The sequence below is a fragment of the Octopus sinensis genome, linkage group LG3, assembly GCF_006345805.1.
Source record: "Octopus sinensis linkage group LG3, ASM634580v1, whole genome shotgun sequence".
Taxonomy (NCBI): domain Eukaryota; kingdom Metazoa; phylum Mollusca; class Cephalopoda; order Octopoda; family Octopodidae; genus Octopus; species Octopus sinensis.
Genome location: NC_042999.1, coordinates 140,632,508 through 140,656,990, shown reverse-complemented (window position 1 = coordinate 140,656,990; position 24,483 = coordinate 140,632,508). Strand labels below are relative to the sequence as shown.

Below are 24,483 nucleotides of genomic sequence, written 5' to 3'. Positions count from 1 at the left end.
TCAATGATTTGAGAAACATTTTTGTAAGTAATAGAGTTCCTCATGTATTTGTTTCTGACAATGTAGCCTGAATTCTGTGATAAGAAATTGTTAGATTGGTTCAAAAAAGTTATCATTAGCAGTCTTGCTGAACAAATGTTACAGACAGTAAACAATTTGGATCCTTTGAATGCTTATTTATCAAGGTTTCCTCCTTAGTTATAGATCCATTCCACATTCTATTACAAAAGAGAGTCCTTCATTACTGATAAGGACACTATTAACAATATCATTTGCCATCAAAAGGGCTCAATATTTTTATACAATATGGCAAAAATATATCATTGATTGTGAAGAATGACTAGTGCAAAATGACCAACTAACACACAATGTCAAGGAAAGGAGATGGTTACGCACACGCACACACATATCTTTTGCTTGTTTCAGTCATTGGACTGCAGCCATGCTATACACACACACACACACACACACACACACACACACACACAATGGGCTTCTTTCAGTTCCTTTCGACCAAATCCATTCAAAAGTGGACTGAACCCAAAAGTATGTGGTTGGAAAGCTAACATTTTACCACATGGCCATGCCTACCTTGTGTGTGTGTGTGTGTGTGTGTGTGCACTCACTCAATGTATATCCTTGCATGTTTTGCTCCCCTTTTGTATAATACATTTTGTATTAGGTATATGGGTTCTTGTGGTTAATAAAGGATTATTAGTGTTGCTATTAGCATCAATAATGATAGTGATGGACTGGACTATTTAAGAATAAATATAATGTCTAAATCTATGGACATGTCATAATACCAGTGATAACATCTAAATCCCTTTATTCATTTACGTAACTCGGCCAGCTGCAACTACTGCTAATCTTTTGAATAAAAGTGATAATAAACATAATCATCATTATCCTATTTTTGTTAACCACATAAGAATTAATGAATCTGTTTTTTCTTGAAGATATAAGTTTAAATGCCTGATGTTTATAAATAATCAATGATATCAATGGACAAATTGATGCACTGTCCTGTTTAATTACATATTCAACATTGCTTTTGATTTTACATGTCAAAATATGTGTTTATTAATAACAATCTAAATGATTATTTAATGTCTTCTACAATCAATTCTTAGCTGATAGCAAAAAAACAAAATATGTTTTAAAAGTTTTTGATGTGTTCTTACCATTTTATTGAATCTTTGCTTCTATTAATGTTGTTGATTAATCTTGGTTTGTCCTAATCAAGCAGATCAATGATAAAAAGTGGGACTGTTATTAATGACTTGCAGTCATAAATCTGCTTTGACTATTCCATCTTTTCTTCATAAGTAGTGTATGCAGCCAATTATTGTCATTAGCTCATTGTTGTTAAAGTCAGTAGATTGCAGAAATTGTAAAATCCCTCTTTGAAGAATTTAGTTACTCCCTTTTACATTCTTTGATCAAGTCTTATGTAAAACAACTTAGTATTTCTTTCCTGTGTGATTCATAAAAGCAGTTAACAGGGCAGGTGTTAATTAAAATGACTATACACTTACCCCTAAACTTGTGACACCTTGAATCAATACTATAATTACTTATGATTTTAGGGAAACACCATCAGTTTATTGTCCTCAAGAATTCATGGGATTCACACAGAACAGCAAGAATCCAAGCAATAATGTATCTATTTATTCATATGTTCTGGTTGAGTTGAACAGGAATATTTGATCACTGTTGCTTTTTGTCATTGGAAAATGTCTCCTCCCACTAGACAATGTGTGTTCATAATTCATATAATTCACCAGTGTAAGGAGACTTTGAGCAATTGATTGTTCACATTCAAATCTGCCAGAATGTATTAAAAATGAATATACATTATTGCTCATTTTTCACAAATAATGAAGTATATCTTAAAAAACATGTGTGCAAAACACCCAAGGTTAACTTATACTTTAATATAAATTATTAAGGCATTAAATTATTATATTATATTTATAGTTATTATATTTGTGTATACAAATGCACACAAATGTGTGCACACACACACACACATTTTATGGTATTGCTTTCAAACACTGGAATTTTTTTGCTCTCGTAGCTAATTTTTTAAAAATTTCATTTATTACCATTAGTTCTTGTCCATTTTTGCTGGTTGTGAAACGAAAACCACTCTTTCTGTTAAGTCTGAGCACTTCAGACAGCAAGTACTTTTAGAATATTAGAAGTGATTTGTGTGTATTTGGTGTTTGTTTCAATTTGAAGTTGTTTCAGATAGAATGGAAGCTTTGGGGGAATTTGGATTCGTGTGTCAACTATTAATGTTATCATACTTGCCCCGTTTCTCCACTTTCTTGAGAGTTCTCAAATTCATATTGTATTTTCCAGATATAGTAACATTGATTATCATTTATTCCATTATCAACAATCACAATATCAGGTCTTCTGTGTTCAGTGACCTAGTTTGATTGGTATGATTTTTTTGCATTGTTATCTTCTATGTTGTTGTTATCGCTGTTACTGTTGTAGTTAATTTGACCATTGTTGTAGATTCCTCTAGTAATTTGAAACTTCCCTGTTTTGCTTCACAGAGAGTTTTCCAAAGAAAGAGAGAAGGCCAAAGCCAGAGGTGATTTTCAGAAACTTCGCGAAAAGCAGCAGATTGAAGAAGACCTTAGAGGTTATTTAGACTGGATCACACAAGCTGGTAAGAGAGTTTTACTGATGATTTAAACATTTTAAATCCATTTATACATTGGGATTATGATGGTGGTTTCATCTATAAGGTTCAGTAAGTAAAGCTGTTAAAATGGAAATGTTAACAGAATTATGATAGTAAACTCTCAATTTCTCATGAAGACTTAAAGGCATTAAGAAAAGAGAAGATAATATTCTAATGAGTGATTGAAAAGAGTTATAATCATACAAATTTCTCTGATTTTGGCATGAAAACTTAGAGCCATAAAAGAAAGCAGGAGGTTTACAAAATTGGGACTATTTTGATTTCCAAAAGTTATTAGTGTAATAAGTTAGGACTGGGTGTCTATGGCTTTCAAGCCTTGCGTCTAGCTTCACAGTGTGTAGTAACAGTTGTGGTGGTTTATATTGTAATAACAGTATTTTTTCCACAAAACTTACACTATTTGTAGGTTAAATTTCATATCAACTGTTATCATAAATGTAATTGTCCTAAAATAATTGTTCATTTTCTAAAAAGTTATTTGAAGATCTTATATCAACTATGCAGTTTGTGAAAGTGGTTCCAGTTTTGATCATCTGTGAGAAAAAAATGTTTCCTAACTAATGATGAAAGAAATTACGTGAGCTTAGTATATAGTTACTGGTAACTATTTTGTTAAGAACTCAGACTACCTCAGCAGTTTTTATCCCACCACTGTTATCATCTTGTGATAAGACAAATACATTTAATTCATAATGAGTCACTTCAAGGTAGCTATAAATGGGTAATAAAGAGGCACAGCTCAATGAAGTACAAAGTATACTGTAAAGGTATTATATAATTGATAAGCATTTCTTTATATTAGTAGTATATTTCTATAAGGGAAAAGAATTGTAAAAGATTGGCATTCTCTTTTCCCACTGCATGATACAATCTGCCTTTCACTGTATCACACAATCTGTTAGACATATTCTGTGAATACAGAGGACATGCAAAGGCTTGAAAGAAATGAAACCGGCATGCTCCACTGGATGTGCAATGTCAGTGTGCACGTACAACAAAATATAAATTTTTAAAGGGAAAAGTTGGATATAAGAGGCATTATATGTAGTATGCAAGACAAAAGACTATACTGGTATGATCTAGTGATGTGTATGGTTAAAGACAGCTGCATCAAGAAGTGCTGATCTCTTATTGTGAAGGGAACCAATGGAAGAGGTAGATCCAAAAAGACATGGGATGAAATAGTGAGAAATGATCTCAGTTGTTGAGCCTCACAGAGGAGATGACTAGGGACCATGACATCTAGCAATTTGCTGTGCTTGAGATGACATATCAAGCTAAGTAAAATCATAGTTGTACATACAGGCATGTCCTCTATGGCCATGCACACACAGTCTGTCTCCTGCCAAAACTCCCCAATAACTTTTCTTGCCAACACCCCCTTCTCATCACCCATGATCACTACCCATTGTAGGTCAATCCACTCTCCCTTATGTGCCTACATACATGTTCTCCACGCCCTCATATATCTATCATAGCCACTCTCCACCCTAACTTATCTCACCATCACTTGCTACAGTCACCTCTTCCCTATTCCCCCCCCCCCCACACACACACACTCCAATTTTTCTCATCATCATTTGTTACACCTCTAAAATCTCCCCACTTCACCCTATCCCCTCAGTACCACATTGCCTACACTACCTTGTGGGTATGTTCTGATGTATCTCTAACACCATCTATTTCTCTCTCTCTCTCTCTTCTCTCTCTCTCTCTATATATATATATATATATATATATATATATATATATATCTTTCCATCCTCTTCTTTCTTTTCCTCCTGGGGTAGCCAAGTATCTCTATTGTAAGATGTCTATCACTATCCTTCTGTTATACTTTAACCTCTCAACTGGCACAAAGTCACCTCCCTCACAACTCCTTTTTCCATGTGAGGTGTCTTTATTTCACAAGTCATTTTGCAATCCCGCTGGTGCTGGTGTCAGTCAAAGAAACCATGCCAAAGCAGACAATGGCACCTGGTGCAACTCTCTGGTTTGCCAGCTTCTGTCAAACCATTCAACCCATGCCAGTATGGAAGATGGACATTAATGATGATGTGTTGAATAAGCAAAGACAGATTTAGTATTGTCTGTCTGCAACCACTGATATTTCCAGTTGTTTGTTGTATCAAATGTTATTTATAATACCAATTATGTAAATAGCGAAGAAAAAGATTTAATTTGCTTTACTTTGTGTGTTCATGATAATTCTTAAGCAATTGTTTTTAGTATATATGAAATTCTAACACAACATGATAATATTTTATTATATTCTTAGATTCATGATCCACCTTAAGATTTTACTTGAAATATTGTGTAATTTTTCTACTTGTAGAGGATATTGACCCTGAGAATGAAGAAGGAGAAGAAGAGGGCACAACTCCCAGGCATAGTATGGCTTCATTTATATTTTTTATAAATGTTTAACATTTTTTAAAAAGCTTCATTTAGAATGTTGTGTGTTTGTGTGTGTGTGTTTAACAGAATCTTTTATATTTTCTTTTATTTGGTTCGGTCATTGAACTACAGCCAAGAGTTTAGTCAGACAAATTGACCCCAGTACTTATTTTTAAGTCTGATATTTATTATTTCAGTCTCTTTTGCTGAACTGTTAATTTATGAGGATGAAAAGCCAACATCAGTTGTCAGACAGGAGTGTGGGACAAACATAAGCACACACAAACGCACGCACGTTTTTACAGAGCAACTCAAGGACTGAGAGTTTATTGTGTTAGTGCCAACACATGAAAACCTTGGCCCTTGAGTCACTCTGTAACTTGTGCAAATTATTATTGAAAACCTGTATGTATATACTCGTATTTTGAGTTTTATCTTCACAAAAAATAAGTAAATAAAGAAATCAATTTTCAGATATTGGGCATCTCTGTGTACAATTACTATGGCAGCATCTGGCAACACAGGCCTCCCTCAGACCCAGGCATTCCCTGCTTGCCACTATCTCTCAGTTGTTTTCAAGCATCAGTCCCATTTGAATAAAAATAGTGTTGAAAAATATAATCTGACATATGACCAGATCAACTTATGACCTGTTGATTGGAATGGAACTAGGTCGTAAGTCAAGGAGAAGGTGTGTGTGTGTGTATATATATATATATATATATATGGTTAAGGACCCCATGCTAGTAGGGTATTAAGAGCACCATCCGAGGGTGATTGTTGCCAGAGCGGCTATCTGGCCTCCGTGCTGGTGACACATAAAAGACAACATTCAAGCGTGATTGTTACCAGCATCGCCTTACTGGCACCTGTGCCAGTGGCATGTGTAACAGATTCGAGCGAGGTCATTGCCAGTACTGCCGGACTGGCCCCGTGCCAGCGGCACGCAAAAGCACCCACTATACTCTCAGAGTGGTTGGCATTAGGAAGGGCATCCAGCTGTAGAAACTCTACCAGATCAAGATTGAAGCCTGTTGCAGCCATCTGTAAGCTAAGAGGAACCCAAATGTACTACAGTTAGATGATGGCTTTGCAGGCCAAAACTTTGAAGTCACTGTTAATACTATCTTTGTTAAAGAATAATAAATATATTCTTTATATAAGGTATTGAGTAACCCTTCAGTTTAATATAAAATTGTTTTTATTATAACTTGACATAAAAGCATTTTTTATACATAGGTGCCAGCATGGCTGTGTGGTAAGAAGCTTGCTTCACAACCACATGGTTTCACATTCAGTCCCACTGCATGGCACCTTGGGCAAGTGTCTTCTACTATAGCTTCAGGCTGACCAAAGCCTTGTAAGTAGATTTGGTAGACGGAAACTGGAAGAAGTCTATTGTGTGTGTGAGTGTGTGTGTATATATATATATATAATATATATATATATATATATATAATATATATATATATAATATATATATATATATGTTTGTGTGTCTTTCTGTCTGTGTTTGAGCCCCCCCCCCTCATCACTTGCCAACTGATCTTGGTGTGTTTATCTCCACAAAACTTTGTGGTTCAACAAAGAGACCAATAGAATAAGTACTGGGCTTACAAAGAATAAGTCCTGGGGGCGATTTATCTGACTAAAACCCTTTAAGGCAGTGCTCCAGCATGGCCACAGTGAAATGACTGAAATTTGTATAAGAATAAGGTAAAAGAATATATACATATATGAATGCATATGTTTATGTTTATACGTGTGTATGCCTGACATAAGTTGGACATGTACTTATTCAAAACTGTACTTAACAGCTGGACTCTCTTCTTGCTAACCCTTACCTGTTTTACAAGTAAAGGAGGGTTTTTTTTTTTTATTGCAATTTCTTTGAGAACCCAGTGCTCTGACACAATGTTCTTTGGGCAAGCAAACACAACAAAACTTTTTGTTTGCTCAGTTGATTCTATGCAAAGAAGCAGAAATGACAACTTTCATACATGCACTCACACACACAAGTGTACATACTTATGTGTGTGTGTGTGTAGTATGTATATGTTTATATATATAAACATATATAGAGCCTTTATCTGGTCGCTCGAGTTACTAGAAAGAGCAACCAAATCTTCCCGACAAAAAGAAAAATGATATTTCTGTCTTCAAGAAAATAAAACAATGCAAGTTTATATTATTTTATAATGTTCACTTAGGAATTCATTACTTCTAGAAAAGAGTTAGACAAAATGGGCATGGCTGGAATGCTTTTACTCAGTCTAATGACTGGAATGTGAAGCAAAATGTAACAGGTATATGCTTTCAGTAGACAAGCTAGTGACACAGAATACCACCTCCAACTTTATGGATAAATATAATGCTTAGAGTAATACTGTTTGATTGACCACTTGTCAAAAGTGAGCATCACATGCATATTGCATGTAAATGAAACAAAAAAGTTACTGTAAATTCTTAAAAATTAATGTATAGCAATGAATAATACTTATGGGTAAGTAATAAATGTCACAATATTCATTTAATACTAGCCTGAAAAATCTTTATCTTCTTTGCCTACTTGAAGAAAGCAACACACTATATCCTCCTTTATAGAAGGTGACAGTGTCATATCAAGTTACATTCAGAAATAGATAGTTACTATAATTTCTTTATCATTTAAATGATAAATACAGTTAAAAAAATATAAAATTCAAATAAAAACTAATATTTGCTCCCATTTGATATCCATTTAATATGTTTTTTCTCTTTTCGGTTTTAGTATTATAGATAATCAATTCAGTCCTTTTTTTTATTTCTTTTGAATAATGTTCTTCTGTTAGGATTGATTATTGAGATGGAAACAGCCCAGCATAATGGAACATAAAGCTGTCCATCTTAAACAAAGAACCTCTTGCAAATTCAATCACATTTCTATAAAATCCATACAAATTCCTTCTTTGCTTTACAAAAGCAATTTTTAGTGTTAATGTGTGTGTTAGTGTGTGTGTGTGTACGCACATTTGTATGTGTATAGCTAAGAGGGTGCGGGCATGGACATGTTTTTTGGAAGTCCACTTTGTAATCATTTGATTTAAGGTTCAGTCTTATTGCATGGCACTGTAAGCAGGTAACTTTCACTATTGAGCTAACCAATGCCCTGTGAATGGAATTAGAAGGCAGAATGTGCAAAATGTCTGCCATATACATACATGCAAACATACATGCATGCATACATATGTACATACGGATGTGCATGTGTTTGTACATACATGCATACATATATGCATTTGCATTCCCATTGTCTGATGTTGTTTGCATGGTGAGTAAAAACATAGTCACTGTCTCAGTAAATGGTGTCATGGTATACAATGTGTTGTGGAAACATGTCTGGACGTTGAGCTGTTTGTTGTTTGAAGGTCTTGGGGAAATGTCACTTGCTCTGAAAAGGGTAAGCATTGATAACAGGAAGAGCATTTAACAGTAGAAAAATCTACATCAATAAATTTCATCTGACCCACATAAGCATGAAAGTGGATGTTAAAACAATATAGTGAGGATGATGATAGTGTTTTGTGTGTGTGTGTGTGAGTAAGTCAACTTAATATTGATCATGACCATTGCTTGTTAATGAGCTGCTAAGTGAGGATGGCTTTTCAGCCCAGTTGGTGATCTGCAACTTTTACCACAGGTGTTGACAAAAATGTTTCTGACAGTACAGAATCATGACATTTGGCATTGGGTACAGATATGTGTTTTTTACAGGTCACTAATGATTTGTAGACCATGATTGATAGACCTGCATTCATTCAGATTTATTCGCTTGATTTGGTTTATTATCCTTGAGTAGCTAACAAGAACCAGCCTCAACAATACATTGAGTATTTGAAGGTTTTTTTTTTCTTTGCATATTATTTTGATTTTGCATGCTTAATGTGACTCTCTTAAAAGCATGGATATATTCAGTATATTTTCTCTCCATAATATCCTATCATCTGCAATAATTTCCAAATGTTCTACATGAATATTGCTTTTCTTCAAGTCCAGTTTAACTTCAGTCTATAAGATCTTTTCTTAGAACATCATTCTTTATTGAGCAGAGACTTTTGAATTCTTTCATCTTCTGTATAAACTATATGGCCATCTCAATCTAGTATTTTGCAAAGGAGCTGCTAAGCCCACAACATTTGCTATCTCTAAAACATCTACCTTACATAGATTCACCAAGAACATGAATTTATATGTATAGATTTCCTTGCAAAAATATAGGATTTTTGGAGGAAAGAGAAAAAAAAATCATGTGATGTTCTTTCTAATGATATTAGTAAATTGGTGACCAAGATGAAGTGAAATGGCTTCAACAGATGATCAAAATAAAGGAGTTGATTTGCTGGAAGTTTTACTCTACTATACAATGTTGCTTTGTATATAAGTTTAGGTAAGCTAGCAGAATTGTTAGCAAATCAAACAAAATGCTTTGCAGCAGTTTTTCTGGCTCTTTATGTTCTAATTTCAAATTCTGCTGAGGTCAGCTTTGCCTTTCATCCTTTCAGGGTTAATAAAATAGGTACCAGTTGAGTTCTGGGGCAATGTAATTAACTTATCCTGCCTCACTAATATTATTTTGTACCAAAATTTAAAACCATTGTTATTAATAGTAGGATGAGGAAATTGAAAAATTAGAAGAGCATCAAACAAAATATTGTGCTATTTAGTTAAGTTCCTTTAAGTTGTCAATTCAAATTTTCTGAGACCACTTTTACCTTTCGTCTTTTCAGAATTGATAAATTAAGTGCCAATCAAGTACTAAGGGTGATTAAATTAACTGAACCTCTCCCACATTCTGTAGCCTTGTGCATAGTAGTAGTTGTAATGGTAATAGCAGCAGTATCGATAGTATTGTTATTAATAGGGCTGTGGTTGAGGAATTTCAAGACAAGGTTGGAGTGAAGGAGTTATCCCACTACATTTCATCTAAATTTTTTTGGTTTCCATTTCTGTGAGGTCAGTGAAATAAAGCATTGATAAACTGCAACCCCTAACTCATTTAGAACTTGTCTAATGTCCAATCTTTCCTTTGAAAAATAGGATACTTTTTTGCTTGAAAAGAGTTAAAATTCAGTACAGTGAGCCAATGAAGCCTTGGAAACTGTATTTCATTTTTATTTTTTGTAGATAAACCAAGTGACACGGAATCATCAGAAAAGAACGAAGATTTAGATAGTGGAGAAATACAACAGACCTGGTGGAGTGTAAAAAGGTATAAAGTCTGCTGTCTTAAAATGATGTTCAAACATTTAATGCCTCCTTTCTTGACAATAGGACGAAATGCTTTAATTTTGTTTTTCAAATTATTGTTAACATGTGACCAAAGACTTTCAACCTTTTCTCAAAATTTGTAGATCTACAACTGTCTTATCTAATGGTAGCAATGTAATTTGAAGATTTGTTTGTTATTTTTAGTGGGTCAAGCAACTATATAAAGTTCCCTCATTGGCTTAGTGTTAACTATTTTGGTACTCCAAATTAATAAATCATGTTTAATTTTAGCTTTAAACCTGCCAAAGAAGATAAAATCTAAGTTATGATCAAAATAGTTCATGTCCAATTTTCATGATAGCCAGTTACTGACCAAGTTTCAGTACCTTTAGCTTCAGCTTCTCATTTACATTGTTCAATCTAAAATGGTAAAGTGGTGATGTTTCAGGATATTTTAATAGCAAAACTAGCATTAGCGGATCAGATTAACCAATTATACACCACTTCCTTTTAAAACTAGCCTTTTGTCTTAATGTTATTTTTTTCTACTTTATGGTGTTTTATAAAATTTGATGCTAATTATACCTTTACTTGATACTGAGAAGACCAGAACAAAAACATGCAACATCTTAATTTGCTGATAATTATAATACATCTAATATGTACAACATTGTCATATGAATACAAAAAAGATAATGGCTAATATATGTTTATGTATTTTATAATTACTTGCAGGTATTTATAAATATATATATTATTATGTCAGTTAGCTCTGTGACTTAGTTATTTTTCTCAAAATTTTCATGTTTGTAAATTACAGTCGCCGATTTCAAAAATGGAATCGTCGTTGCCGGAGACTTTGTCGACGCTTAGTGAAATCACAAGCATTTTACTGGGTTGTAATTGTAATGGTGTTTCTAAACACTGGAGTTCTTACATCAGAACATTATCTACAGCCGTCATGGCTTGACCAGTTCCAAGGTAAGCACTATTTTCCAGACATTTATTAAGTGCATTCCTTTATCATATATCTATCTACCATCAAAACAGCTACTTATTCTAGTTGTCACAGTTGATCAACTAGATATCAGTAGTAAAGTGAATAAATAAACATAATCCCCTTACCTGATGTGTGTGTGTCCAATCCATGCCTGCATGGAAAAAGGTTAAATGATGATATATACATATAATGGGTACAGTTGTAAAACCAAAGTTTTAGTAAGAAGGGAAACAGACTAGTCACAAATCCCTTCAGTTGATAGCTTGTATTATCTAGCTGACAAAGTCAGTAATGGAGGTGGATACTCTGAAAGTGTAGCTGCTAGAATAAGAATAGGCTGGGCAAAGTTCAGAGAGCTTCTACCTCTGTATGATGCCTGTGTGCAAACAGTCATGCTCCACAGCACTAAAACATGGGCTATGACTGCACAGAACATACAAACGCTTGAAGGAAATGAAGTTAATATGCTTCGCTGGATGTGTAATGTCAGTGTGCATGCGTGACAGAGTGTTAGTGTCTTGAGAGAAAACCTGAGCATAAGAGGCATCAAATGTGGTATGCAAAAGAGACAAATGTGCTGGTGTGGTCATGTGATGTGTATGGACAAGGACAGCTGTGTAAAGAAGTATTGATTTCTAATTGTGGAGGGAACCTGTGGAAGAGGTAGACCCAGGAAGACATTGGACAAGATGATGAAGCATGATCTTTGAATGTTGGACCTCACAAAGTTGATGACTAATGACCAAGACCTTTGGCAATATGCTGTGCTTGAGAAGACTCATAAAACCAAGTGAAATCATAGTCATGGCTGTTGCTGGTGTCATGTAAATGGCACCCATGAAATCATAATTGTGGCCATTGCCAGTAGCATGATCTTTGAATGTTGGGCCTCACAAAGGCGACGACAAATGACTGTGACTCTTGGCGATATGCTGTGCTTGAGAAGACTTGTCAAGCAGAGTGAAACCATTGTCTTGACCATTGCCTGTATCATGTAAATGGCACCCATGAAATCATAGTCATGGCCCTTGCTAGTAAAAAGCACCCATTATGCTCTTGGAGTGGTTGGCATTAGAAAGGGCATCCAGCCATAGGAACCATGCCAAATTAAACTGGGACCTGGTGCAGCTCTCTGACTTACCAGTTCCAGTCAAACCGTCATGCCAGCATGAGAAGCATACGTTAAAGGATGATGATGATGTAGCAGTTCATCAGGGTTCAGTTATCAGATCCCTTTTATTTATCATAGTCCTCCAGGTTATAACAGAGGAATTTAAGAGCTGTTGCTTGTAAGAACTCTTCTATGCTGATAACCTTGTTATTATAGCTGAAACTGTCGAAGAATTAGAATTAGTTTCAAGTATAGAAGGAAGCAAAGCCTGGCATCAAAGGGTCTTAAAGTTAACTTAGTCAAGACTAAAGTTCTAATTAGCAGGAAAACAGACAAAACACTAGTCTCTTCTTGTAAATGTTCCATATGTAGACAAGATATAGGCAGAAATTCCATATAGTGTGCTCAGTACAAACTATGGACACATAAGAGATGCAGTGAAATCAAAGGAAGGTTAACAGGGAAAGTAGAATTTGTTTGGGGCAGGTATACAGGAGCAATAAATAATAAGAGCACATGGAAAACTGATGTTCTGAAATGCCTAGAAAGCTTCCTAGAAATAGTAGATAGTTTCTGTTATCTAGATCAGTGCTTCTCAAACTATCTGATGTGGCGTACCAGCAGTTTTTTTGCCAATGTGTCGGGGACCGGTAATATTTCTTAGTAATATTAATTTATACTGGAAACAATATATATAATGAATATAATAAAAGTTGACAATCTTTTGTATCTTATATTTATTTTGTGAACAAATAATACAAAATAACATAAGCATTTTATAATGTTTCTTTCTTTTCTGGAAACTCACTGCATACCGGCAGGTGATGGCTCGCAGACCACCATTTTGAGTAACACTGATCTAGATGACCTAATTAGAATAGCCGTAATGATTCATCCAATCCATGCCAGCATGGAAAACAAATGTAAAGCATTAATGATGACCTCTAATTACTTTCACCTTCTGTGTGTACTTACCATCAACTTATGATGCTTTTTAATTCAACATTCATTATCTAACTATATTATATAACCACACAACATCAAATACCTTTCTTACCCACAATGATTGAGGATTATTCTTTTTCTCATGTATCACTTGTACTCAAACTGTACACCCAGTGGCTCATATTTAATTAATTCCTCTCCAGTTACAAGCAGATTCAACATATCTAAAGTTGAAACTTTATTTCTGATATTATTTTTGATATTTTGGTCCAAGTGTCAAAAGAAATTTGTGTTGTTTTCCTGTTTCCATTTTAAAATTGAAAATTCAATTTTCCTTCACTTATTTTTTTTTTTTTTTTTATTTTGCAGAAGTTGCCAATCTATTTTTTGTTGTTGTGTTCACCTGTGAGATGTTATTGAAAATGTACAGCTTGGGTTTCGAAAGTTATTTCGTTTCCCTTTTCAACCGTTTTGACAGCTTTGTTGTAATATGTAGTATTGTTGAGGTTATCCTGATTCATACAAACTTAATCAAACCATTGGGTGTGAGTGTGCTCAGGTGTGCACGCTTACTTCGTGTGTTCAAAGCAACACGGTAAGTTTTTCAACCTTAAATTTTTTTTTCTTTTTTCAAGAAAATAATACCAAAATGAGATCTGTCATTAGCACCACAAACTTTACTAGCCACCCCTCTTCTCTATGTTCCATGTTCAAATTCTGCCAGAATAAGCATTGACTTCCATCCCTCTAGGGAACAAATAAATAAATGCTGATTGTTTTATTGTTGTTGTTTAGTTCCATGTCAACCTTAACTGAGCCAACTTGTAATCATAGGCATCCAAGGCATGATCATTCCATTTTTTAGGGAGTGCGATTATGTCAAGTGACCACAAACAGGTTTATAAATGCAAGTTACTGTATTTGCCAACATAATAGACATGCTTTCACATGAGATGCACCGCTATTTTAGAAGTATATTTTGTGGAAAAAGTATATTTAGTACACTGATTGAAAGATATTTTAAAGTAGTTTTTTGTTGGTGAAAATGTATGATTCTGTTCATGGAAATACAATTCTATATCAGTATACTGGAATAAAGTATGAATCTATAAATTTATCATAAATACACTACATTAAGGGAGTACTGTATCTCAACTTTATATTCATTCAATTCATCTGTATAGTTGATTCTCATTTGGTCAAGAGTTCGTATTTCTGGCTGTAATGTTTTATGTAACTGCAATCAGCTATCTGGGTGCATCACCACTGAGATTTTTTTGTCATTCACTAACTGCAAATAGCTGACAGGTGAAGGAAAGATTGTTAACATTACTTTTTTCTTTCTTGAAGAATTTGTCATCAAGCAATTAATAAATGTTCTTTAAAAATAAAGGTCATTAAATAATATGGTACATATCAGTCATAGGTTATGCATGCTAAGGAAGGAAATATAATGAAATGATGTGACTTCTTCACTTAACTACCAACATACTGTAAGCAATTTTTCACAAGTTTGTGCTAACAGACTAATATTTTGGCTTGTTTTCAATATTCTGTTATCTTTAACAATTATTGTGCCATCCAGCTCCCTAGCATACAGCACTCAATCTCCTATCTGTAATACAGCTGTATTAGACACGGGGCAATTTTTTGATACATTAAAAATTTTTAAATGCACACTTGCAAATATAGTTTGTACTAAGGATGACTCAAATGACTATACTGTCCATTATAATTTGCAGTCTTGTACCAATTCAAAAAGAACTCTTCATTGTGGGTGGCATTAAAATCAACTGAGTTATTCTTGATATATTGGAAAATCTACTATAAATTGTAGATGATTATTGGTGAGCCTTCTACAGGATTTTCAAAGGAAAATATGTTGAGAATCATTCATGTCATTTCTTCCATTTGTAAATCTAACGTCTTATCAATTCAACCATCTAAATTATAATTAATTACTAGTTCTTATTTTATATACATCATTGATTTTAGTATATAATTGTCAAATATATTAACTATTAGAGTCACAAAGTAAAAAAGATTATTATCCGTTATAAATTTCAAAGAAAATTTATAAATACAATCTATTTCTTTGTTAATTTTCCTTTACAGTTATAATTTAATGGGGGCGGGGTCAGAATATGTTGTGACCCCTTTTTATTTTAGTCTGTCTCCATTCAATTTAGTATCCTTATCACTTGATTGTTTGTAAACAAGACTTTCAGATGATTACAGTCAAAATTACATAGGGGAACCTCTGTAAAATCACTTTATCTATTATTAATAACAATCAAATTTCTCTCAAATCTTACTATTCCTTCTTAACAAAAGCAATGTAGTCCTACATAAACTATATCTGAAAAAAAAATGATGGAATGGTCATGATTTGAACATCTTTAATTATAGGTCAGCTGAATCAAAGATGACCTTGAGCTAACCAAGCATAATGATATGAAAGTATTATACTAAAACCAATGTTTAATCTTCTACACAATGTGATCTTCACTTAGTCAATAGAAATATATTGGTTTTCATCTGATAATTACATTCTCCACATAACAGCAGAAGTTATTAGGTAAAAACATCCTCTCATGAGTTAAATTACAGACTTTGATTGACATAGTGTCACTACTTATCTGTCTGGTTTCTATGGTTATTGTTTCAGCTCAGTAATCCTTTACAAATTATAATTTTACAAACAGAAGAAATATATTTAATAAAATGGTGCTGTTGGAAATTTGTTATGAAAATTTTAAGTTTTATTCTCTAACAGTGTAGTTTACTGAGTTATGGCTGATCTTTTAGATTTTATTTCTGGTATTAAGTGGATGAGAGACATTTCCCACTCCCCAGAGTGTTGTTAGTATTACAATGCAACTACTGCTTATAGCAGCAAATTATATCACTCTGTTGTACCTGCTAACTACTAGGAGCACTTATCCATTGTAATTTAAATGATATAGTCATATACACAACATCATACTGGTGACAAAATATAAATTACTAACCTCTCAGTTACCTATTGCTCAGTCAACTTGGCTTCCTATGATCTCTATTCTCATTTAAGCAGCAACAAATATTCCAAAATTTTGTGTATTCAGATTCTCCTCAAACATCAAGAAACAAGTTCACAACATAATTTTGATTCAATATTTCAGCTATTAATAAATTAAAATAAGGTAATAGGCTACTAACAGGCAACAGTAACTGTTAGTTTGAGTCTAGTGCAGTAAGGCTAATGACTGATGATCAGATATCAAACTGACAGTAATAGATGTAAATATTGGTTTCAAACACAAGGCTGGCATTTTGAGAGAGGCGCTAAGTCAATTGCATTGATCCTAGTGCTCAACTGGTACTTATTTTATTAATCCCAAAGGAATGGAAAACAGCCAACTTGGCAGAATTTGAGCTCAGAACATAAAGACAAACAAAATGCCTCTAAGCATACTAATGTTTCTATCCATTCGCTGCCTTAAATAGGTGTAAATGTTATCAAAAGTTTTATCTATAAAAATTAGATTTATAATCTGAAAATTTATAATCTTATGATTTTAATTTCTTGTTTGCTTGTAGATATTTTATTTCTTTTAAGTTAACATAACCTTGAAAAAATGGCATATATTTCATAACAATTCCCTTTTCTCATTTTCTAAATTCATAGGAATAATCATTCATTATATATAATACACACACACACACATGTATATTCAAAATGTAAAAGTCAGGCAGTTATCTATATATATCATATTTGTATAAAATGAAATATATTATTGATTAAATGGTACCATATAATACAGAATAACGTTTAATATACTGCTACAGCCCTTAAAACAAAAGCAGACTTTACTTCAACCTGATTTATTATATTTTTCAGCTACCATAGAAATGTTATTTTCCCATTTTCTTTTTCTTTTATACATGCTATTTGTATTTGCTTCTGCACTCAGTTTTTACAAATATAGACATGTATCCTAAGTTAGTCCTCAAAAAGTTTATTGGCATCTTTTTTTTTTCCCCCATATATCTTTCTGTTGTTGAAATATTCATACTTTTTTATTACTATCTTAGTAGGTCTATTGAATAAAACAAAAATTAAATGTCTAAATTTACGTAACTGTCCTATAAATATCTCAAATCCTTAGAATGATATAAGAATAAAAAAATATATATTCCTTTGTAAATTGCAGATACTGGACATCATTGAGAAATCTAGTTGCCTCCTTGTTGAACAGTATGCGCTCAATTGCTAGTTTATTGCTGCTGTTGTTCTTGTTCATTGTCATATTTGCTTTGTTGGGAATGCAACTGTTTGGAGGTAAATTTAATTTTGATGAGACACAGGATAAACCTCGTAGCAACTTTGACACTTTCTGGCAATCACTACTCACTGTATTTCAGGTAAGTGATTTTGTTTTTTAAGCCTTTTATTTTCATTTGTTTCTTAAATAAGAGAACAATACCCCAAAGTTTTATCCATCATTAAACCAGTTAGGAATTGCTAGTTCACTTATTTGTTGTGTGCCTCATCTTTATCTTTTGACAATCAGAAGATACATGGAAATATTGTTATAAAAGGTTGCTGAATGAGAATACATGTAGATCTCTCCTTCACGTAGACCCAAGCTGACCCAACAGTGGAACTAAAAGTTGAAGTTAAGAGATATGCAGTCAAAAATATAATTTAAGATTGTGAAAACAAGGAAAGCAGCTATCAGGGATAGTCACTGAGATGCTAAAAATATAACCAATCATGTAGTACAGAAAGGAATCCTTTCTAATGACTGGTATATTATTATCAACCATTAAACAGGCAAAGAAGCCACTGTGTCAGTTGCTATGTAGACAAAAGAGAGGTCAAAAAGCAACTACAGTGGTATCAGATTGGTGGTCCAAGTTATGAAAATAACAGAAAAATTTGTCATAAGTGATTAGGAATAAAATTGACTTAGATGGGATGCAGTTAAGTTTGTGCCTGAATGAAATGACACTGACACCCTTTTCTGAGTGAGACAGCTACAGAAGTTCTAATGAGTTATGTCTCCTGTTTAGATATGGAACACAATGTTGGTCAAATGGCCACCTGCACTAAGTCTGCATACATTTATGCACTCCTCGAAATTTCCAATAACTCTCTCACAGATGTGTGACCCGATGCCTCCAATCACGCGCCTGATTTCAGCCTTGAGTTCATGAATTGTGTGTGGTTTTTTTATGTATACCTGTGATTTCACATACCCCCATAAGAAGAAATCACAAAGGATAAGATTGCCTTTGTGGCTATTGCTAGTCACCATGCAAGGATATCTATCACTTGTTGCAGGAATTTTTCATGGCACAAAGTGTGACAGGTCACTCCATCCTGCCAAAACCAGAGATTGTCAATCTCCGTATCTTCCAATTTCAGCCATAACTGAGTGGATATTATGTCTTTGTAACATTTTCCGTTAATGGTAACTGCATTCCCCTCATCATTTTCAAAGAAGAATGGTCCAAGCACTCCACCTGCCCAAAACTACACAGTTGCTTCCAGTGGATGCATTTCATGCTCTTGCGTTATTTGAGGATTTTCATTTCCTCAAATCTTGCAGTTCTGTTTATTAACAAATCCACTCAAGTGGAAGTGGGCCTCGTCACTGAAGATGACTTTCTTTGCAAAATTTTTGTCAGCTGGAAGTCTCTCCACAACCCAGTCAGCAAATTTCTTCCACCTCCTGTAGTCAGGTGGCTGAAGATGCTGTGTAAGTTGAATTTTGTATGAATGCATGTGGAGATCTTTATGCAAAATTCAGTGTAATGAAATGGTTGGGATGCCCAACTGCTGCGAATGTCAGCAAATCAAGTTTCCTGGCCCCAGAGTGACACTGTCTCACACAACAGCAATTTGTTGCTTTGTCCGATGAGAACAATTCCACCCAGGCGATTTAGCCATTGCAACTGAACCAGCTGTTTTAAACTTCATCATTAGTCTGCAAACCGTAGACTTGTTGGGTGCTTCATTTCTCCCCAAAATTGTAGGAAGTGTTCAAGCTGTTTGCATCGCACTTTCTCCATTTTGGTAAAATATTTTCATGATGAGAATGCATTGCTCAGTTGTAAACTGCTCCATGACACACTGCACACTATTCTGAAAAACAAACAAAAAAACTATTAACTGGAGTGAAGAGAGATAGCAAATGTGATAAAAGCATGCCTTCAAACTTCAAAACACAAAAGTGTTGCCCAATTCAAATTCGGCACTCTTTATGGAACACCCTATAAAATACTTAGAAACTGTTAGAATATTATTAGACATTTACAGTGAGAACATGTAATTAGAATGCAGTGTAAATAGCAACATACAGTTAGAAGATACTTGAAATAGCAACATGTTGTTAGAACACTCTTAAAATAGCAACATAACTGTTAAAATAATATCTTCATATTAAAATACAAGTATAGTTTAGTTTCCATTGAAACATACTATAAAATCCAGTTAAAATAACAACAAACAATAAGAATACAGTAAAAATATTTATATCTAGGCATAGAATAACTAGGTTTTTTTTTTTTAATTAGCACATAAAGTTAAATGGTATATAAAGCAAAATAAGATTTCATCAAAATTAAAAATTAATGAAAGCTTTGCATTTGGAAGTGATGATTACTCTAACACTACAACATAACTATTCTAATTTCATATTAGTCACTTTGTGCATTGGAAAGAACTATATGTATATATACCATATATTCAAATATATATATATTTATGTATATTCATGCACATCCTATATAGTGTATCATACATTTTAAACACCTTGATAATAAGGCAAGAGTTTATAAGAGTAGGTTTCAAAGTGTGGGCATATCTGTTTGTATATACAGATATAGATATATAAATATATTAAGGAGATAAAAATAATTTTATGCTTTTCTTTGGAAAAATAAGAGTACTTAATACGTACTTGAAAAGGAAGTGTATAGCATTGGGTTGTGTATAGAATGGATTATTAATCTATACTGGTATATATTACAATCTCAGAGTTTGGATTAAATGAAGCAACTGATAAACAGATTAACATACTACTTCCTCCATTCAAAAATATATATTTTGATGTAATACAAATTAAAGAACTGATTTCATAATTGATCTTTATAAACCAGTAAAACTCACTCCATATACTGATATATACATCTTTCAGATTATGTAAACATGTATAAATATTGGCATTTTGTATCTATTCAGATCTTGACTGGTGAGGATTGGAATGAAGTGATGTACAATGGTATCAAAGCATATGGAGGTGTCCGCAATGTGGGAGTTCTTGTCTGTCTATATTTTGTTATTCTGTTTATATGTGGTAACTGTATCCTTTTTTCTTTTGGAAACGGAAAAGAAGATAAGAACCAAATTACCATTTGGTTTCTTTCCTAAAATATATTACATATGTATGTATTTGTGTATGTGTATACATACACACACACACGCATGCATATACATGTATAGTTTTTTTTTTTATATTTTGTAGTATATTCTGTTATTGATTTCATTTATCAGACCATGAGTATACTGGGTCACTGCCTTTTAGGAATTTATTCAATCAAATTAATCCCAGTATATATTTTTGTTATGTACTTTATACATTTGGATTTTATCAATCTATATTTTATCAATTCCTATTTCATCAAATTACTAAGTGACATTTTTTGACGTAACTCCATTTTTACATTACTAAACTAAAACACAGACACTTATACATATACTTAATGTAGTTACTTCCCTCCAGTTTCATGCTCATATCCAGGAATTTGGACACATTGATCTCTATCACATTATTCAAGCAGAAGCCAAGACTGTTGTGTGACATCACCTGTGCTTTCCCAGAAACTGAAATTAGGTCACTCTTTCTGCTCATTTTTGGTGTAGGGTACTTAATGATATATTATTTCTCATATTATTTCTATTGCACTGTTTTGACTTATAACTGAACAGAGTAGCTCTTTCTAAGACAAACCATGTGATCTGAATGGAATCACCTTCATCTTTCTTTTTGAGGATGATGTACTTCAAGAAGAGTTTAACATATCCAGAAAAAGATTACAATGTGCCACCGCCATTGCATGGCATATTTTTGCAAACATCCTCTGCACATGGACTGATTTAGATGCTGTGCTTAATGATATACTGAAGCTATAACATTTGCAGAGGTTCCTTGGTGATCCTAGAAAGGATGTGATAGATGGTGAGGGGAAGGGCTGACAGTTTTGATTATATGTATAAAGATATGCTTACATTAGAATCATTACAATGAAGATTGTTAGCATAAATATTTTCATTCGGATATGGTTTAATATTTCAGTTTTCAATATGATGTATCTGTGAACACTACCAATGTCAATATTACTCTTATCATTAACTGTGCTACTATTTTCCCTCATCTAAAGCTCTAATCATCTACACTTTACTTGTGAGAAATGCTGAACATAGTTTTATGGCTACCCTAAACAAGTAAACTTAGCAAACTTTACTGACATAGTTTTGTGCTGACACCCAACACCATCTTGTCCAAATAAGTTTATTGGCAGAAAATTTTTTAATTCTTTTTAACATCATGGGCTCATCTAGAATAGCTACCTGTTGCTGCTACTTTAGTTAGTACACCCATTAAATAAGATGCATTCTAATTAGAAAAAAGCTTACTTTTTTTTCCATTGTTTTGTGTTTTGTTGTGCAAAAAAACTTTATTAAATGTTAAGTGTCCTTGACTACTATCTAAGATATCCTGTTGAATGTCTTCTTGGCTATCGCTGTGGACAACTTGGCAGATGCTCAATCTCTCACTGAGATTGAGCAAGAGAAAGAAGAAGAAAAAGAACGAAGCCGCTCTATACGTAGATCTAAGAGTAAATCTCCTGAAGCAAAAGAAGGAGAAGAAAATGTAAGCATGTTATTACTATCATTATTATTATTGTTGCTTCTTTTGTACTTACTTTTTTATATTCTATACAGTTGGGCCCTGAGATCCACATTTGCCAGGCTCACCAAGAGAGTCTGAGAAAACAGAAAAGTGACTGCAAACATCAAGATTGCTGACTATAAGGTATGCGTCCATAGTATGCTACTTTAAGGCAGTGAGATGTGGAGCCTGTACTCCAGATAGCAGTGTCTCAATGTCTTCCACCTTCATAATTTGAAATGCATCTTGGATATTAAGTTAACTGACCTCATCACCAACACCAAAGTCCTCAACCATGCCAAGATACACAGTATACTCACCTTGCTCCAGCAGCATCATCTGCACTGGCTTGGTCATGTACATTGCATGCCAGACAGGAAGATACCAAAAGACTTGTATGGGGAATTGGCCACTGGCACAAAAGCACAAGGACAATCTCATCTTCATTTCAAGGACATATGCAAGAGAGATATGAAGTCACTTGATGGGTGAGGGTCACAAATGATCCCCCACGCTCTTGAGATCAATGGATGTCTACTACTACTACTAGTTGGGCCCAAACTATGGGTCTGAAGACAGCACTCGCCATAGTATGTGAGCTGTTCTAAGTTGTCTGATCTTCTGCACCGAATGAATATTGATGTTTTCTGAAATATGGTTGGTGAACTTTTCCATGATTCCTAGTGCTCTAATGAACATGGATATCATTTCGGTCATCTTATTCTTTAACTTATTGATTTTGATTTCCAGGTTTTTGTATTTGCTCAGTTTCTCTATAACTTCACATGCAGGTGTTTCTTTAAGAAGGCATTGCAATGTTAATCAGTATACATCTCCTCACCTTGTTGGTTGCTTTTATTTCTCTCTCAGTGTAGATATGCATATGTTAGCATATAGTAACATCATTGCATTAATCCTAAATGTATTAACACTCTCATAATTGAAACCTCAGTCCTGGAGTGAAGTTTTTCCATGTAAAGTATATGCAGAACATTAACACTTGGTTTATTATTTTTATTTATTAGTTTGTATTTGGAGTTTTGTCCATTTATCATTTGTCTAATATATGAAAGGACTTTACATAATGTATGATAAGATCTTATGAGACAATACACATTATTCAATTTCAATGTTTGAAGAATATATTGTTTGGATATTTTTCTAAAGCATGAATTGAGAGGAATTATGTTAGAGAAAATATTCAAGGAACAATAATCTGAAATCATAAGATATTTAAATTATTTGTTGACTTAGTTGTCTCTTTGATAAAATGTTCAATTTTTAATTTCAGAATGAAGGAGAAAAAAGTAATGAACTTGCAGAAAAATCAGATTCTCGGTTAGTATAATTTTCTACTTCCCAAAATATACAGATTCTTTTATTAACTACTATTAAATTTCTCTGCAGAAAATTACAAAAATAGATAATATTAGTTCATTCTAAAAATGACTAACATATGGTAAATTCAGTTTTGGCAGTTCTGGAAAAAATGTATTATAATTATTATAAATAAAATGTGCATCAAATTTAGTTTTTTGAAGTGTATAGCTACCAATGACTGACTTATACATGGAATTTAATAGAATATTGATGATATTGAAACAAATCATTGCATAAAATCATACAAGAGAAACAATCTTGCCACAAGATAGTTGATTAATTTCTCTGAAAGGTTAATTTAACAGGAATACTTGAAATGTATAAAATTGAAAATTACAGTAACATGTGTTTACTTAACATTCTAATTTCATTAAATCTCACTCCTTCATATTTATAATTTATATTTTGTGGTTTTGAGATTGAAGAGACCACCAGTCACATTAGTTTTCCTATATAAAGAAGGAATGGCACTTACTCCTTCATGGACTGATGTCAAGAAATAGGTGCTTACTTTGGAAAATGAAATTATTAATATCTTGTTAGCTTATGAAATATATTTTAATTCAGTATTTATCACAATAAATGAATTAAGATTGGTCAGTAATAAAGTGAGAGAGAGAGAAGGAAATCAAACTACGAGTAGTAAACTACGAAATTCTTGCATTCTCTCAATTTCCTGTAATTCAGACTGACGGAAAAGGCATTGCCCTGGAGGATGGTAAGGGAGATGTGCTGGAATAGC

General features: G+C 33.4%; 1 protein-coding gene across 5 annotated transcripts in view; it reads left to right on the top strand.

Moving 5' to 3' along the window:
• The window catches only part of LOC115209959 (muscle calcium channel subunit alpha-1-like), a 460,467-nt gene that overhangs the window by 247,995 nt on the left and 187,989 nt on the right, over positions 1–24,483 (top strand). For all 5 annotated transcript variants that reach the window (XM_029778602.2, XM_036501424.1, XM_036501423.1 and 2 more), the window contains exons 9-17: positions 2,571–2,686; positions 5,058–5,114; positions 10,283–10,367; positions 11,187–11,347; positions 13,792–14,017; positions 17,616–17,826; positions 20,651–20,771; positions 22,183–22,343; positions 23,653–23,699. In XM_029778602.2, coding sequence (XP_029634462.1) covers positions 2,571–2,686; positions 5,058–5,114; positions 10,283–10,367; positions 11,187–11,347; positions 13,792–14,017; positions 17,616–17,826; positions 20,651–20,771; positions 22,183–22,343; positions 23,653–23,699 — 1,185 coding nt within the window. The remainder of the gene's footprint in view (positions 1–2,570; positions 2,687–5,057; positions 5,115–10,282; positions 10,368–11,186; positions 11,348–13,791; positions 14,018–17,615; positions 17,827–20,650; positions 20,772–22,182; positions 22,344–23,652; positions 23,700–24,483) is intronic.